The following is a 15,113-nucleotide window of genomic DNA, read 5'->3' as shown; positions in this document are numbered from 1 at the left end:
TGCTGGAGGATTGTGTTTTATCTGTCGAGGGCTTATGAAAGAAAAAGTGATTGATACAGGGAGCACTTTGCCATTCTGCCGTGCTTTATTAGCCTTTAGGACTCCAGTAAACTGCAGAAATTGTGTCTTGTTTGGGATAGAAGTTCATAGGCAGATGTGGACTTAGAGCACATGGGAATGTTTCTGGAAATCTGTTCTTGCATACAATTAAATTATGATTATTAAGAAAAAATCTTAGGCCAAGGAAGAAAGAAATGAAACTCAGACTATAGCTCTGAGAAGCTTATCAGCATTAAGTCTGAGTAATTTCAGTGTGACAGGCAAGTGTGGAAACCCACCCAGATCTAGTTACAACTTGTTGGGGTAATAGCTGTCTGCTTTCACATAATTTACTTCTTAAAAAAAATCGCTTTTGTGGCTTCTAATTTCACGCTTAGACTGTGCTCACATGTGAAAGTATTTATAATTGCTTGAAAATGGCACACCAAACATAACCTGCAGAACTTAATTCTCCCAGTAAATACACCAGGTGCATGGTTTGATTGTTGGGGCTGTTTTGTGCAGGACCAGGAGGTGGTTGTGGGTCCCTTCCAACTCAGGATATCCTATGTTTCTATAATATGGGTGTGCTTCAGCACACAAAAAAGAAATAGGCAAGTGCAGCCAGCTGTTTGAAGGACGTAAGTGTAGTGATGGTGTTTTGGTCAAGGTTTTGTTTTTTTGGGTTTTTTTTGACATGCATAAATTTTCATGGGGTACCTCAGAGGCTTTGTTGCAAAGTCACTTGTTTTATCTCTATGTAGGTTTTCTTGGTTTTTCTTTTAAGTAAAGGAAAAATCTTCCCCACAAAAAGATGAAATTAAATTCTGGTTGTGTTAGGACTATCACAGTGAACAGAGAATTCATGGATCAGGAGCTGAAGGAGGTGTTGTCTTGACATCATCTTTATCCTGAGCACATTAGCTGCTAGTTTGACAAAATCTCAATATCTGCAAACTTTTCCTCCCTGTGCAGAGTGAAGACTTCCACATATATACGCAGTACTGCACCAACTACCCAAGGTAGGAATTACGGGTTCCTTTTCTTCCTTTGTCCCTTGGCCAGTTTGTGTAATGCAAGTTACACTCTTTGAAGAAGAAAAAAAAAGTCAACTTCTCCCCTTCCTAAATTTGGGATAAAATTCCTAAATTTTACCTTTTATGTAAAAAAAAAAAAAATATATATATATATTTTTAAATGAAGTTTTGTTTCATCTATTCTTGCGGTTCACTGCTTTACCCTTCTTTAGAAAATGATGGTCTTATTCTGCAATGCTGCTTATAGAATTTCCAGTAAGAGAGACTGGTTGCATGTCAAGGGAGGACATAGCTGAGTGCACAAGATAATTTTAAAAAAAGCCAAACCAAACAACAGAAACAACAGTTATTGGAATGGGAACCTGCTGCCCCTTTTTACAAGCTGAAAAGGAAGCAATTCTTTACTTTACCAACAGACTTATGGAAACAGAGTGTCTTAAAGCCGTGTGTGGATGTTTTCAGGTCTGTGGCTGTGCTGACAGAGTGCATGAGGAACAAGGCACTGGCCAAGTTCTTCAGAGAGCGGCAAGAAGCACTGCAGCATTCTCTGCCCCTGGGCTCTTACCTCTTGAAACCTGTCCAACGCATCCTCAAGTACCACCTGCTTCTGCACGTAAGAAATGTATTTCATTTAGAGCTGCTGCACGTTGGGGTTCCTTCCTCTGGTACAAGGCTTGGTGGTTAGAAAGGTTCTGGTTTTCCTTAAATGTTCATCCTTTTGTGAGTATTTGGTTTCAACATGTGGAGGCTTTCTGCCTTTGTCACTTAACACCATATGCATCTATTTGGAGTGGGGAATTTATGGTAATTATTTTAGACACATTGCATCAGTCTTTGCATCCAAATAATTAGCACTTTTTTGAATGCTGGTCTGTCATTCTGAAGTTGTTTGGAAAATTCTTGTCATGATTAAACGTTTTGTACACAAATTTATTGTTCCAATGAAGAACAATGTTTTTCCACATGTTGCAATGCTGGGGGTGGTTGAAAGAAGGACTAAATACATATAAACACCCTGACTGCTAAGAATTTTGTGAAGGGGAATGATGGAGGAAGTGGGAACTCTTTCCACATTCAGTGAATTGACTTAAGCAAGTTTCAGAAATTCATGCTTTATTGTTAACATTTTCCACATATGTTTCCTATTAGAGAGTCATGTTCTAGTGAAGTGTAAAGACACTGATCCTTATTTTAAATGCCTAGTGCTTTTCTACTCTCCCAACTGTAAAGCAAAGCCTGGTGTAATTCCATCAGGGTTTTGTAAGCATGTAGAAATGTTCTGCGTTGTAGGAAAGCCATTAAATGCTGTCTGAAAGAACTCGTGTCAGTGTGCTGTGCTCTCTTTCTGTGCCTCTCTGGTCACACTGACTGCTTCAAGTGTCCTTGCTGCTAAACTGGCCCCAAAGGCTTGATTTTGTTTGTCATCTTGTGTTAATCAAATCAATAGCAGCATGCATCACTAACAAAGGCAGGAACGTTGCCTTCGTGTGATTGCAATGCACAGACAAAACAGTACAGATAAAAACACAGTGTTGCATTCGACTGGGGAAGTTCACTTAGGAATGAGGGGTCTCTGCTTTTTTTCCCTTTGTATTAGGAAATAGAAAACCACCTTGACAAGGACACTGAGGGCTACGATGTGGTGCTGGATGCCATAGATACCATGCAGAGAGTGGCATGGCATATAAATGACATGAAGAGGAAACATGAACACGCCATCAGGCTCCAGGTGAGTTCCAAAAGAGATTTTATGGGTGTTTGTGAGCTGGTTTTGTCAATATATATGCAATTAACATTTTTTAGTTTATCTTTTCTTTTCATCTTTGTCAGTCATAATTTAGACTCCTGTTGAGCATGCCTGTGGCTGTTTGATCTTGGAAACCATGGTCATAACTGCTGCAGGAAAATCTCAGACATCTCCAACCTACAAGCAGCATCCTGTAAAGCATTTATTTTGCAGTAATATGGAACTTAAGATAACTCTTCTTTCTTCCTTTCCCTCAATTGTACAGCACTGCTGTACAACCCTAGGGCATGGCTTTGTTCAGAAATCCTGTGGTTTCCGATTTCTTCCCTTTGTGCTGATTAATTTTGTTTTGAGGCATTTCTTTTGCTGATTCTTGTTTAAGTACTTTCCTCTTGGGTTTTAGAAAACTCATTATCAGTTGCTTTGTGAAAAGGATAAACCTAGAAACATGATACTTGGAAAAACTCTAGCTTCGCTTCAAATGAAGATTTTTGTGGGGAGAAGAAACAAAAGCTACACCCTGAGTAATTTTTGTCATCAAGAGCAAGGAACAAGCTCTTTTGTAGAATTTATGCTCTCATTCTGTTTCCTGGTTCCCAGTGAATCACACTTTCATGTTACATTTTCAATATTTATATCACCTTCAGAAAATTGGGGGGATTTTTTAGTTTATAAAAGGGATTAATAAACTTATCCTATTTCAGAAATCCATATTATGTAATTCTTTGCCCATTTTTTTGACATACATAAAATTTATTCACCCTTTTTATGGTTTTCTTCTTTTTTCTATTTTGAGGGTTTTTAAATGATTGTTTATTTTTTGTGTTGCTGTTGTTTATGTGTAAGGAAAATTTACAATGTCTTGCCTGCAGCAGGGTAACCTTTGCCACACATTGCTGGAAATGCATGCTAATGACTTTTAACAACAGTCTGCTATAAATCTGAGTAATTATATTCAGAAATAAATAGGAGTTAAATGCTTTTGGAAAAACAAAAGCTTTTTTTTATTTATTGAGCTCAGCTGGCAAATGTATGGGTTGCTGGAAAATGTTTATGTTCATGGTTCCCCCTTAAACAAGTAAAACCTGTTCCTGCAGCCATAGGGATAGGCCTTCTGCTCTCACACTGCAGTGTGATCTGCGAGTACTGCAACAGCAGTTCCTGCACAAAGTGTCCCTCAAGAGTGGTGGACTTGATCCCTGTGCTGTATCCTGACTTATTAACAAGCTCCTGGAGAGATCTGATACAGTGCAACATGTTTTAAATCTTCTTTTTCCCTTTTTTTTTTTTTAAACAACTGTCTGCATAGTCCAAAGTGGGCTGCTTTGGGGTTTCATTCCTGTGAATGCTTTTGCCTGCATTGGAGCTTCAAATGGACTGGGATGTTTTCTAGCTGAAAGCTCTATTAAAGTCTAATGTTCTAGAGTGACCAACCTAGGATGAGGCAATCTGTCCCTGCTTTGCTAATGCTGGCAAGTTTAAAGTCCAGTGGATGTTTTTAAAGAGTTCCCTAGTTAAAAGTTTAGCCTGCTTTTAGAATTTGATGTCCCATGCTTAAGTCCTATGTCATTGCCATTGACAGAAAACATAAGCAGTTTAAGGAAACAGAATAGCCATAGCTAAGTGACACAGTCTTGTGAAGATGTTCTTAGATGTTTCTCCAACCTTTTTTTTTTCCCTAAATAATAAATAAGGTGAGAAATATCTGTGGTATCTATACAAATCACTAATATACAAGCAAATATTCAGATGTTCAGTTGACTGAATCACTTGTGGTTGTTTAGTCTTCTGAGAATCATCTCTTCAATCCAAACACCTCACAGAAGTGTCTTCTGTCATGGGCCTATGGGACATGGCATTATAATTAATTCAGTGGGAGACCACACAACTTCAGGAGGATACCCAGGGTGGGAGGGAAGTGTTAAGAGGGGTTGGCTGGGGACATGAAGGAGAGCGTGAGAGAGACTGATGACTGAATTACAGAAGGTTTTCTGTCTCTGGGAGCAAGGGGAGCAGAGGTTGTGCTCTTTCATTACAGGCTGCCCCAGGGAGTTCAGGGCTTTTTGCTGGGTCCATGCAGAGGCAGTAACCAGGACTCAGGGCATGTTTTAGTGTAGGCTTTGCAGTGAGCCTCCAAGCACCTGGCGGCAATGTTACACATAACCTACCAGCCTCAGGATTGGTGTCTGGTGACTTTCCACTGTTGACTGCTAAACATTATATAGGAAAGTGCAAATGGCCTCAGCAGATCATTTGGGTCTTTTGTTTCAGCAAGATCTGTGAAATTAATTTTGGTTGTTGTTCTTTGATCTGTTGCAGGAGATACAGAGTTTGCTCACTAACTGGAAAGGGCCAGATCTTACGAGTTATGGGGAGCTGGTGTTAGAAGGAACGTTCCGCATTCAACGAGCCAAAAATGAGCGCACGCTGTTCCTCTTTGACAAGATGCTGCTGATTACAAAAAAGAGAGATGAAATGTTTGCATACAAAGCTCACATACTGGTATGTCAGAGAGCAGGTGGTAATGTGCTGTCTACAGGGCTCCCTAAATCTCCTCTGTGATTCACATTGTTTCCTCTCTTCATTGCAGTGTGGAAACCTGATGCTTGTTGAAGTAATACCAAAGGAACCACTTAGCTTTAGTGTCTTCCACTACAAAAATCCTAAGATGCAGCATACCGTCCAGGTACCACAGAAACCCCCCTGCCCACTGGGTAATGTGGCTCATGTCCATATGATGTTTATGGCCCTGCCTGGTGCAGGAATGCATTTTTCTCATGGTGCCCATTTTTTTATCAGGCAAAGTCGCAGCAAGACAAGCGCCTTTGGATTCTTCACTTGAAGAGGTTAATTCTAGAAAATCATCCTGCTAAAATTCCTGCCAAGGTAAAAAAAAAAGCAAAACCAAAACCTAACCAAACAGAAAACCAAAAACCACGAACAAAATCCCAAGACACGTCCTTGTATGGGTACTAATTTAAAACACTGTTAGCTGCAAGATACATGCAATATACAGAGTTTTGACTCCAGGATGTTAATTAATGTGTTGTTTCCTTATATCTTTAAAAGTTCCTCAGAACTAATGGGAAAGTTCCACTGTAATTATCTGCAGGGCTTGCTATGGGAATAGAAGAATGGGTTAGCAGCATTTGCCTGCCAAGACATAAGTAGCGGAGGTGCAGTGTCAGAAAGCTTTACCCTAGGAGCACATTTTAGCTTGATGCTGCCTGTCTGCAGAGCACTGGGATGCACTATTTGCAGTACTGTAGGGTTTTTTTAATCAGTCTTGGTTAGGTATCATAGCAGTGAAGCCATTGACAGCACACACCTCACTGTAACTACACACACCCATCCTCAATGCAGCATCCTTAGCTGGGACATCTGGCCCTTTTTTGTGGGATAGCCAGAGAGCTTTATGGCAGAAAAAATGAGGCACTGATATCATATTCATATCTATAATATCTTGGAATGAGGAAATCTCCTCCCTCATTTATGAAATCCAGTCTTAGAACTTCAGGTGATGTCTCCCAGTGTAACATACAGCACCTCTCAAAGGGGGTTAACTCTCGTTAATTCTTGCCAAGACACAGCAGACGTTGGCTGGTGTGGAAACAGGATTTTTTTTCACACTGAGTTTACTCTTTGTTTTCCAGTTTCCCTGACTGTTTTTTCACTCAGTTCTATGCTGTAATGGCTAAAAAATGTTACCTGTGACTGACATGCACCATACATACTAACATGCATTTTCAACAGTGGCACAAAAAGAGACTTACGGAAGGAAAAAGCAGTAGCGGGTCTTATTGCTAATTATCCTCTTTTTGTTAACAAAGTCTATTGAAGGTATTATGTTTATCCTAGTATCCATACTTGCACTATAAACACTTGTTTCAGTTTATCAGGTTGTTAAAAAAAATACAGCATGATCTTGGCCTTTGTATATTTTTTTTCTTATTTCTTACACAATTTTTATTTTATCTGTAGAAAGAAAAGTGAAACCAAAAATATTTTCTTCTCAGAGAAATCACTTCACTTGAGAAAAGAGAAGTCTAATGAAATAAATCTTTGAGATTATCTGTACTTTTTTTTTTCCTGTCAAACTGGTAGTTGCTTGTTGTGAGGCTTCTGTCTGCCCAGCTTCTGGAGAATGCAGTAGTAGTCCAGATGTGACACCTGGTGGAAAATTACTAAACTGCACATGTACAAGGGCAAGCATCTTAGGATATTTTAATTTAGGTTGTTTTCTTACTTAGTAGCTGATCTGCTTCCTCAAACATCTGGATTTTTTTTTCTATTAAAAAAAGGGACAAATTTTAAGAAATTGGGGGATGCTCTTTATCCTGCATCAATCTTACTTAAACCAAATTACGAGTTTTTTTTGGCACACAGTCTTCCTCTCCTTGCACTGCCTCTGCAGAGGTGAGCATGCAAGACGAAGATTCTGGGGGCAGTGGACAACAGGTTTTGTGTGCAGAACTGGAGATAAGCTCTGCTGAGTTCCTGCCACCAAAATTTTCCTCCCTGTATGAAACATGTCCAATGTACAGGGAAGAACAAAAAATACAAACCAAAAAAATAATGCTGCTAACCATATTTATTAGTTCCCAAATTAAAATTGCTGTTATAAAATTTTCATATAAGCTCACTACTATCTGTAATATGCAAAGCAACTTGCCCTGCCACTAACAGTTTTAACTTCTTCATTTGTTACTTTTTCTCTTGCAGGCCAAGCAGGCAATTCTCGAAATGGATGCCATACGTAAGTTGGTTCTTTTCCCCTTTTGTTTTAAAAACTAATAAAACCATCTTCAACATTTTGGCTTTAGCTGTTGATGTCATCTGAGATGGAAGAATGCCAGGCTTATGTTCCTTGAATTATGACCCTGCTGGAAAAGGCAAAATGAGGTGCCGATCCTGTGGAGTTTGTTGGGAAGGCTCTGACTGAGAAACTGGCAGATAAACATGATGGTGGTGGATAAATGTTCCTGGGTTAGCCCTCTGGAGCCAGGCCCAGCTACATGGGTAAAGCATTTCCATGGCTGCCTGGGAGCCAGCTACCCTAGCAGGATATCTTGCTTGTGTAGCTTCAGGCTCTGATGGGGCGCAACTGGATTAGGCATAAAGGGATGATGGCACTGCCTCCAAAGAAAGCTGCCAAGGTGTGTGAAGTGCCATCCTTGTCACTCTCTTATTCCCTGTTCCTCTGCTTGTTCCACAGATCACCCAGGCTTCCACTATAGCCCTGAGGGAGAAATGAAATCGTCCTACCAGCCTAAGGAAGGCACTGCTCCTCACAGAGTGAGACGGAAATCAGGTGAATAAACTCATACCCTAGATGACAAAAGGAAAAACAAGCAGGGTTGTTTTAGGGGTGGATTAGGCTGGGTACATGGAATTGGTTTTTAATCTGCACTCCAGGCAGGTTTAACATGGCACAGTATCTCTCCAATGTGGATGAAGTATCTTATTAACCATTTGTTGTTCTTGTAATTTATTTTTTATCTACTGTTTGCATTTAAGGAATGTACATTTGTAATGGTGAATGTATAAAGAATAGTTGGTACTCTCTAATAGATTAAAGTGCATATGCAGTAAGGCCTGTCACATTATTTAAATTTGACATCCCTCCTTACTGCAGTTATTATTGTCTCATTATTATGGTCCATCCTGATTATGATAGGCTTATTATTTCAAAACATGATTACTATCTATACTTAGTGTCATGTTTGCCTTATGAATGATAGAGATTTGAGAGGTGATTTTGCTGAGTCTGGACTTTTTTTGCCCTCCTAGCTCAAACATCTATCTATAATTACTCTCAAAGACACTACCAATGTCTTTGTTGTTGGGTGACTTCATATTGCAGTCCCTGTGTTCCCCTCTTTGTCTCCTTAAAGACCTTTCCAATTTGGTGTGTAACATTGTATATTGGGAATGACTTAAACAAGGCTCATGAGAATATTGATGTAAAGATTTAACATACAGCAGCATTTGTGCCTGAAAAGCAGTCCAGTTCTAATTATGTTTGGGGTATGTTCTCCTTTGTTTCCGAGGTGTTTGCACACCTTTGTTGCATTGGTGCTGCTCTTACTGTGAAAGGAAGAATACAAAATACTGATCAAAGATTATGTAATCTTCAGCCACTTACACCTTCTAAACCCATCTAAGACTTTGGTACCTTATGCATGTTTCTAACAGAAAACCTGTAACACTGCAGAGCAGTAACGGAGGTGATAAGGTCTTTTCAAAGCAGGAATCTTTGCATGGGATAAAAATTTATGTGTGCCTAGATGAATGGAGGGCAACTGCTACTGCATTAAGAAACAAGTATGTGCTTTGGTAACAGCTGTAGATTTGACACTTCAACAGATCATCTTTGTGAGGAAATTTTGCAATAAAGAAATTAAAATCTGGCTTCACTGCATGGGCTCAGAAGCTTAAATTTTTATATACATGTTTTAAAAAGTTGTCCAGGATGCCCACAGCTTTCTTTAGAGTGCCACAGTGGGTAAACATGTTGTTGTCTTTTTCAGAGCCCTCATCTAGAGCCCATAAAGTTTTGAAGTCAAATGGTAAGATACTTTGTGTACTGTTTACTGACCTGGGGCTCCTGTACTTTGTAAAACAACTGATGACAGGATCTTTTTTCTTGTAACTGTCCCTAAATACATTAAGGGGAGGAAGAGGAATTTTGGGGAAAAAAAACCAAACCCAAAATGTTCGTGTTTAAATCTAATATCTGCTTTTCCACACTTGGGTATTGGTCCTGTAAGCATCCTAGGAACTGAACACACCAAGTCTTGGCAATTGTGAACAGTTCCTCAAATCACAGCAGTGCTGCAGAATCAGGGCCTCAAGTGGAACTCTGGTAAAGCTCATGCTGTCTCTGTTTTATCAGGAATCCCCTATAGTCAGTTTGCTCAATTGCTGCTTCATTCAGCCCCCTTTGGGGAATTCATAATTGGGGTAGCATTAAAACGGGCATAGCCTGACACCAGTTTGATTATTCATTGATGTGTTTTTGTTTTCAGATGTAAGCCCAGACATGCAGAAGGTAAGCCATTTCTTAAATTCCTTGTTTTAGCCCATTCATATGACTTTAGAGCACAGTGTTTACTGGAGAATCTGCATCTTCTTGGTTGTGTTGACCTTAAGAATGAAAAAAACCCCATAAATGTTATTTAGCATCTCAGCTAAGATTACTGGAATGAAAAAAGTAGAAATACAGCTTACTATTTTGGGAATATTTAATAAAGAAGAAAATCAGCAATCCATATATGGTTGTGGTTCATAATACAGTCCAATCAATTAGTAGTGCTACAGGATACTTAAAAATACCACTAGAATCAAGGAAGTGCAGTGTATAAAAATAGTGTTTATTCTTTGGCTCATATTATCTTATTAAATAAGACTGGAAAGTTTCAAGTTAGTCTGAGATAGATATATATATATATATGTAATGATGTATCACCAAACAGAGCACATGCAGCTTGAGCAGATTGTAATGAGCATTTGTAATTTTTACATTTTCTGTAAGAATTTGTAAGAATGGAAGTTCCCAGTGCAATTTGAAAGTCTCATTTTGAATTTCAGGTCTTGGGGTTTTATTTAGGATGGAATTTCAAAAAGTGTGTGTGTGTGTGTTATAAACAGAGTACATTAGGTATTACTTCATTGTCATGCCATAATATTGAAGCCCAGGATTCGATGTGAAGGGGGTCTTTCGCATATATTTTTCCAGTTCTAAATATTACATGGAAAAGTACTGGTTGTTGTACTTCTTTATAAATCTCACTTCAGTGCAACTAACTGACTGTAGGCTAAACATTGCCTGTGAGTCTGATGTAAGAGGATCTTATGAAAATACAGAATCTCTAGAAACTTCTAACCAAAGTTTCTTTTTTTTTAAAGCGGATGGGCATTGAAGGAGCCCTGTTATCTCAAGCCACCAAACTAGGATCAAGTGAAGCCCTGCTGAATTCTAGGAAAAACGTTTCACTGGAATCCAGTGGGCTGGAGAGCCAATTTCAAGAGTCTATTGAACCAGCCTACAGTAGTGATCATGATGAAACTCTTCAGACTTCTGCAACAGAACAGATTGATGCTGATGATGAAGAAGAGTCTGAACAGGTAGGAAAAAGTGGGGAAAAGATAAAATAATTTTTTCTTGTGGAGAATGGAAGAAGAATTAAAATTATATGTAAAACAGGCAGGAATGTGTTGCAAATGCTTACAACTTCCTCTCCTTAGAAACATTTTTATTTAGGCTTCACACAATACTCACTTCCATTTTAACAGAGAAGGTGTAAAAGCCCCTGCACAGAGGGAGAAATTCCCACTACTTGAATTTTCCTTCTTTGCAGTCCTCCAACCTGGTTGTTACAGAAAAGTTTTACCTGTTGCACACAAGTGGCTTTTCCTTGTTTCTTCAGCTGATGCCATGCAAAAACCTTTTTAGGCCTCATGCAGAGACAGTGCTTTCAAAGCAAGGACTTGAATATTATATTGAGATTCAGACACTGCTGCATGTGATGGGATGTTTCTTGATCTGTGAGCCTCTGGCAGTAGCTATGAATGTGTGAACTTGCATATGAGAAGTTTTGAGTAGGATTTATGAAAATGAGAGTCTTTGTCTCCTACTACTGCACAGATGGTAGTTTTTTCTTACTCAGTATGATGTTTCCACACATATGTAGTACCTTTGAAAGACTAAAAATCCAACTTCAAAATGTGGTGGTATTAAAGAATCTAGATTTTCAGTTTATTTGGTTTAGTTGGTACTGAGGTCATATCGTTGCACGGTTCATCTATTTTGTGAATTATATGAAACCAGTGATTGAGATTCTTTTTGAATCAGATTGCATTTCCTCTTTGAAATTACACTATTTGCATTATAAATATTTCATAAAATAGTGTCTTGTACCAGTGTAGTGCAGTGACTTGTAATCCCCCCTCTTACCAACCTAAGGAAGAACAAAAGAATGAGTAAGCACAAAAAATACCACAAAAAAAGTGATACTATTAGCTTAGTGGTTACTACTAGATGTGGCAATGATACTTTTACAGGTTTTATAAGCTCTGAATAATTATTGTGGCAGTGCTAACAACTCATAAGCTGTTTCATCTCCCAGTACAGGCCCCTGACCTGTTGTAGCTACTAGTAATTCCTCTGAACCAGACTGTACAAAGAACTGTAGGTTTTATTACCCCTCATATTTTTTCTTTAAAATCACAGCAAAACTCCCTGCAGAAATCAAAAGGGGGAAGAAAAAGACTTAATAGTCAAGCTGCTGAAAATGTTGAAAAACGGAGAAGTCTCAATCTCAATAAATGTGAAATGCAGGTAAGTAATTATTATTTTTTACTTCTATTTTGCTATGCATCATAGGTATGTCAAAGAAATCTGTTTTCCCTAGGTTGACAGATACATCATCTTCTGTTTATCAGTGTTCATATCATTAAAATATTCATGTCTATGACAAAAGACTCTTTCTTTTGGGGCCTGGGGAAAAAAAAGTAGCTAACTAAACCAATCAGCATTAACTGAAGACAAAAGGAATTCTCTTTCCCTCTCTCCCCCAAACGCTGGCCAGCAATATCTAAAGCATCCTTTATGTCGGCATAAGGGAGCACGTGGCCTTGCTGTAAATTAGATCTGGATGAAAACTTACACTAAAAAAGAAAAGACATTTTCAATGGCATGTGCTAGAGAGCATAAGATTCCTTTCTGCTAGGGTTATAGGCAAGGAAAAGGAGAAGAACAAAACTTTTGGCAAAAGCCCAGAGTCAGATTAGCTTAATCCAACTGTGAAACTGCCGAGTTAGCATAAAGGGTTTAATCCAACTCCTGCCAAACAGATTTGCCTTTAATTACTCATGCATTAACATAAGCTACTGTCTTGTATTTGAAGTAAGATGTTATTAAACACCGAGAGTGAACTCTGAGCCATGGTAAGGATTAGGAAGCAAAGCAGTCTGGCACTGCCACCTTGGCTCCCTCACTCTCTGTTGGGAGAGAGCACTTGCCCTGCCCATCTCCACGTGATTCTCTGCTGCAGGACAGATTGGTGCTGTGGCAGTCCTGTGAAAAGAGGGAATTGCTGTATTATTACAGGGATATGCTAATGTTACCTGCAAATTTCAAATCTCCACAGAGCTCCAAGGACCCTTCAGATGAAGAGTCAATGCAGTTGAATACCGATCTTCCATTTTCCTGCGCAGCTAGGCAGCCACAGTCTCCTAGGCAGTTCAGCACACCCCAGAGCAACTCTCTGATCATGAATATCCTGGGGGGAAGTACCTCTGTCAGAAACATCTGGACGGACCATCAGATCAGGCAGGCGTTGTTCCCCAGCCGGCGCCCACCTTATGAGAACGAAGACGATGAGGACGATTACCAGATGTTTGTACCATCAGCGTCTACATCCACCACAAGCTCAGCTCCTGGTGGAGAAAGGAAGGGTTCTTCTGGCCGTCCATGCAGCTGGCACTTGGGGCAAGTGCATCAAAACGAGACTTCCAGCCCCGCTCGTCACAAAATCGTTAGACGGGCCAGTAGCGCTGGTGAAAGCAACACGTGTCCAGCCAGCGCCAGGTGTAAAACAGGAGAGCGTGGTTCTCGGAGGGAGGTGAAGACAGCAGAGGGAAGCAGTAGGAATGCATATCCTGAATCTTCAGAGGAGCTAACTATCGATGATATTGAACATGTTTATGATAATATAAGCTATGAAGACTTAAAGCTGATGGGTCTGACAAGAAGGGAGGAGACACAGCATGGTCCCCGGAGATCAGCTAGAGACTCTCTGTATGAGGCTGAAAACAAAAGCAGCTCAGATTCAACTTCCAAAAAGAAAACAGCAAATCAAAAGAGGACCTCCATTCATGCTAGCAGGGAGGAGATACTGCTCAGTAAAGAAGCACCAACTTCAAGTTTGGATGAGCTCAGAATTATTGAAGACAACATCTATGACACCATACGGCTTCCAGAAACATCTCTATTGAACTTTAAATGTGATCGCTTAAAATCCTCTAAAAGGAGGAGTTTTTTGGAAAAAGACTTTGCATACTGTGACAATCTACGACATTTTGTTTCTGAGGAGAGTCTGCAGTTCAGTGAGGATGAAAGCCCTTACCATCGTGTTCCCATTGACACTGACTATTTGAGCTTAGTCGATAGCTCCTCCAACTCTGACTCACTGTCGCATAAGTCTGCAGCAGATAAACTCTCAGAAGAAGTAGACGAGATTTGGAATGACCTGGAGAACTACATCAAGAAAAATGAGGAAAAGACAAGAGACCGTGTCCTTGCAGCCTTTCCTGTTTGTAAAGATGACATGCAGGAAAGGCTGCATGCTGGTAGCACACCTGAACTGAGTAAAGATGTAGAGTACACACTGTCTACTCTCTCTCTGCCAGAAACTCCTATTTTCCCTAAAACTGTTAAGCCCAGGGCTGCCACCATAAGTGAGGCTAATCTCAGGCTTGAAGACACTACACCGTGCAAGGAGAACTCTTTTATGAGTTTGAGCAGATCTTCCTTCTCCAGTGAGATGCCTTTTGTAGATAGTCCATATGAACCTGCCAGTTGTGTTCTGTCCAGCACACCTGCAGAGGGCGTGGAAAATGACTTGGCTGTTGTGGATAAAACAAAGAATAGAGTTTTTATGATGGCAAGACAGTACAGTCAAAAAATTAAGAAGGCTAACCAGCTTTTGAAAGTTAAAAGTCCAGAGCAGGAGCAGCCAGCTAGCAGACAACAGAAACTGAAACATAAAGATCTTGCTGCTATTCTGGAGGAGAAAAAACAAGGAGGTCCTGCTATTGGTATGTTAAAAACATTTCTGTACAGATACATTCCTTCAGTAACTTTCAGTGAACTTTGTGTTCTGAACTGCAAGATTATGAATTTTTCTCACCTTGGTCATTGAGTATCAGGATCGTATTTTCTGTGTTATAACTGAAATTAATTTTCTCAGACTGCTTTAACATGAATGGTCCTTTATATCTCATTTCTTGTTACTTGATAACTTTGGGAATAAATAGCAGGGCAGTGTCAGGAAAGAGCAATTCAGCTGAGGCTGGAAGTAGAAATCATGCCTGAAGCACTATTGGCCTCCCTAGAGAAAAGCAGTTATTTCCTTTAATAGCGTGATCTTTAGAGTTTGACTAAACCAGTGTTTTTTCAAGTTGGTCTGCCTTCTAACAGGTCACATATATTTGCTCAGGTGCCATTCAGAGTCATACCCATAAGCATAAGGAATGTGGTCAGATGAGAAAGAGCTGATAATCTTTCT

The 15,113-nt window shown here is 39.7% G+C and overlaps 1 protein-coding gene across 3 annotated transcripts in view; it reads left to right on the top strand.

Annotated features, from left to right (window-relative positions):
- The window catches only part of PLEKHG1 (pleckstrin homology and RhoGEF domain containing G1), a 125,877-nt gene that overhangs the window by 107,145 nt on the left and 3,619 nt on the right, over window positions 1-15,113 (top strand). For 2 of the 3 annotated variants that reach the window (XM_030945558.1, XM_030945560.1), the window contains 13 exons: window positions 1,015-1,061; window positions 1,539-1,689; window positions 2,674-2,805; window positions 5,143-5,325; window positions 5,414-5,509; window positions 5,623-5,709; window positions 7,546-7,579; window positions 8,039-8,134; window positions 9,354-9,392; window positions 9,852-9,874; window positions 10,732-10,950; window positions 12,056-12,163; window positions 12,975-14,643. In XM_030945558.1, the coding sequence (XP_030801418.1) occupies window positions 1,015-1,061; window positions 1,539-1,689; window positions 2,674-2,805; window positions 5,143-5,325; window positions 5,414-5,509; window positions 5,623-5,709; window positions 7,546-7,579; window positions 8,039-8,134; window positions 9,354-9,392; window positions 9,852-9,874; window positions 10,732-10,950; window positions 12,056-12,163; window positions 12,975-14,643 (2,884 nt within the window). The remainder of the gene's footprint in view (window positions 1-1,014; window positions 1,062-1,538; window positions 1,690-2,673; window positions 2,806-5,142; window positions 5,326-5,413; window positions 5,510-5,622; window positions 5,710-7,545; window positions 7,580-8,038; window positions 8,135-9,353; window positions 9,393-9,851; window positions 9,875-10,731; window positions 10,951-12,055; window positions 12,164-12,974; window positions 14,644-15,113) is intronic. The other variant, XM_030945559.1, reaches the window with a different exon arrangement.

The sequence above is a fragment of the Camarhynchus parvulus genome, chromosome 3 (genome assembly GCF_901933205.1).
Source record: "Camarhynchus parvulus chromosome 3, STF_HiC, whole genome shotgun sequence".
Taxonomy (NCBI): Eukaryota; Metazoa; Chordata; class Aves; order Passeriformes; family Thraupidae; genus Camarhynchus; species Camarhynchus parvulus.
Note: the sequence above shows the minus strand (reverse complement) of the source record. Positions and strands in the feature narration are given on the sequence as shown.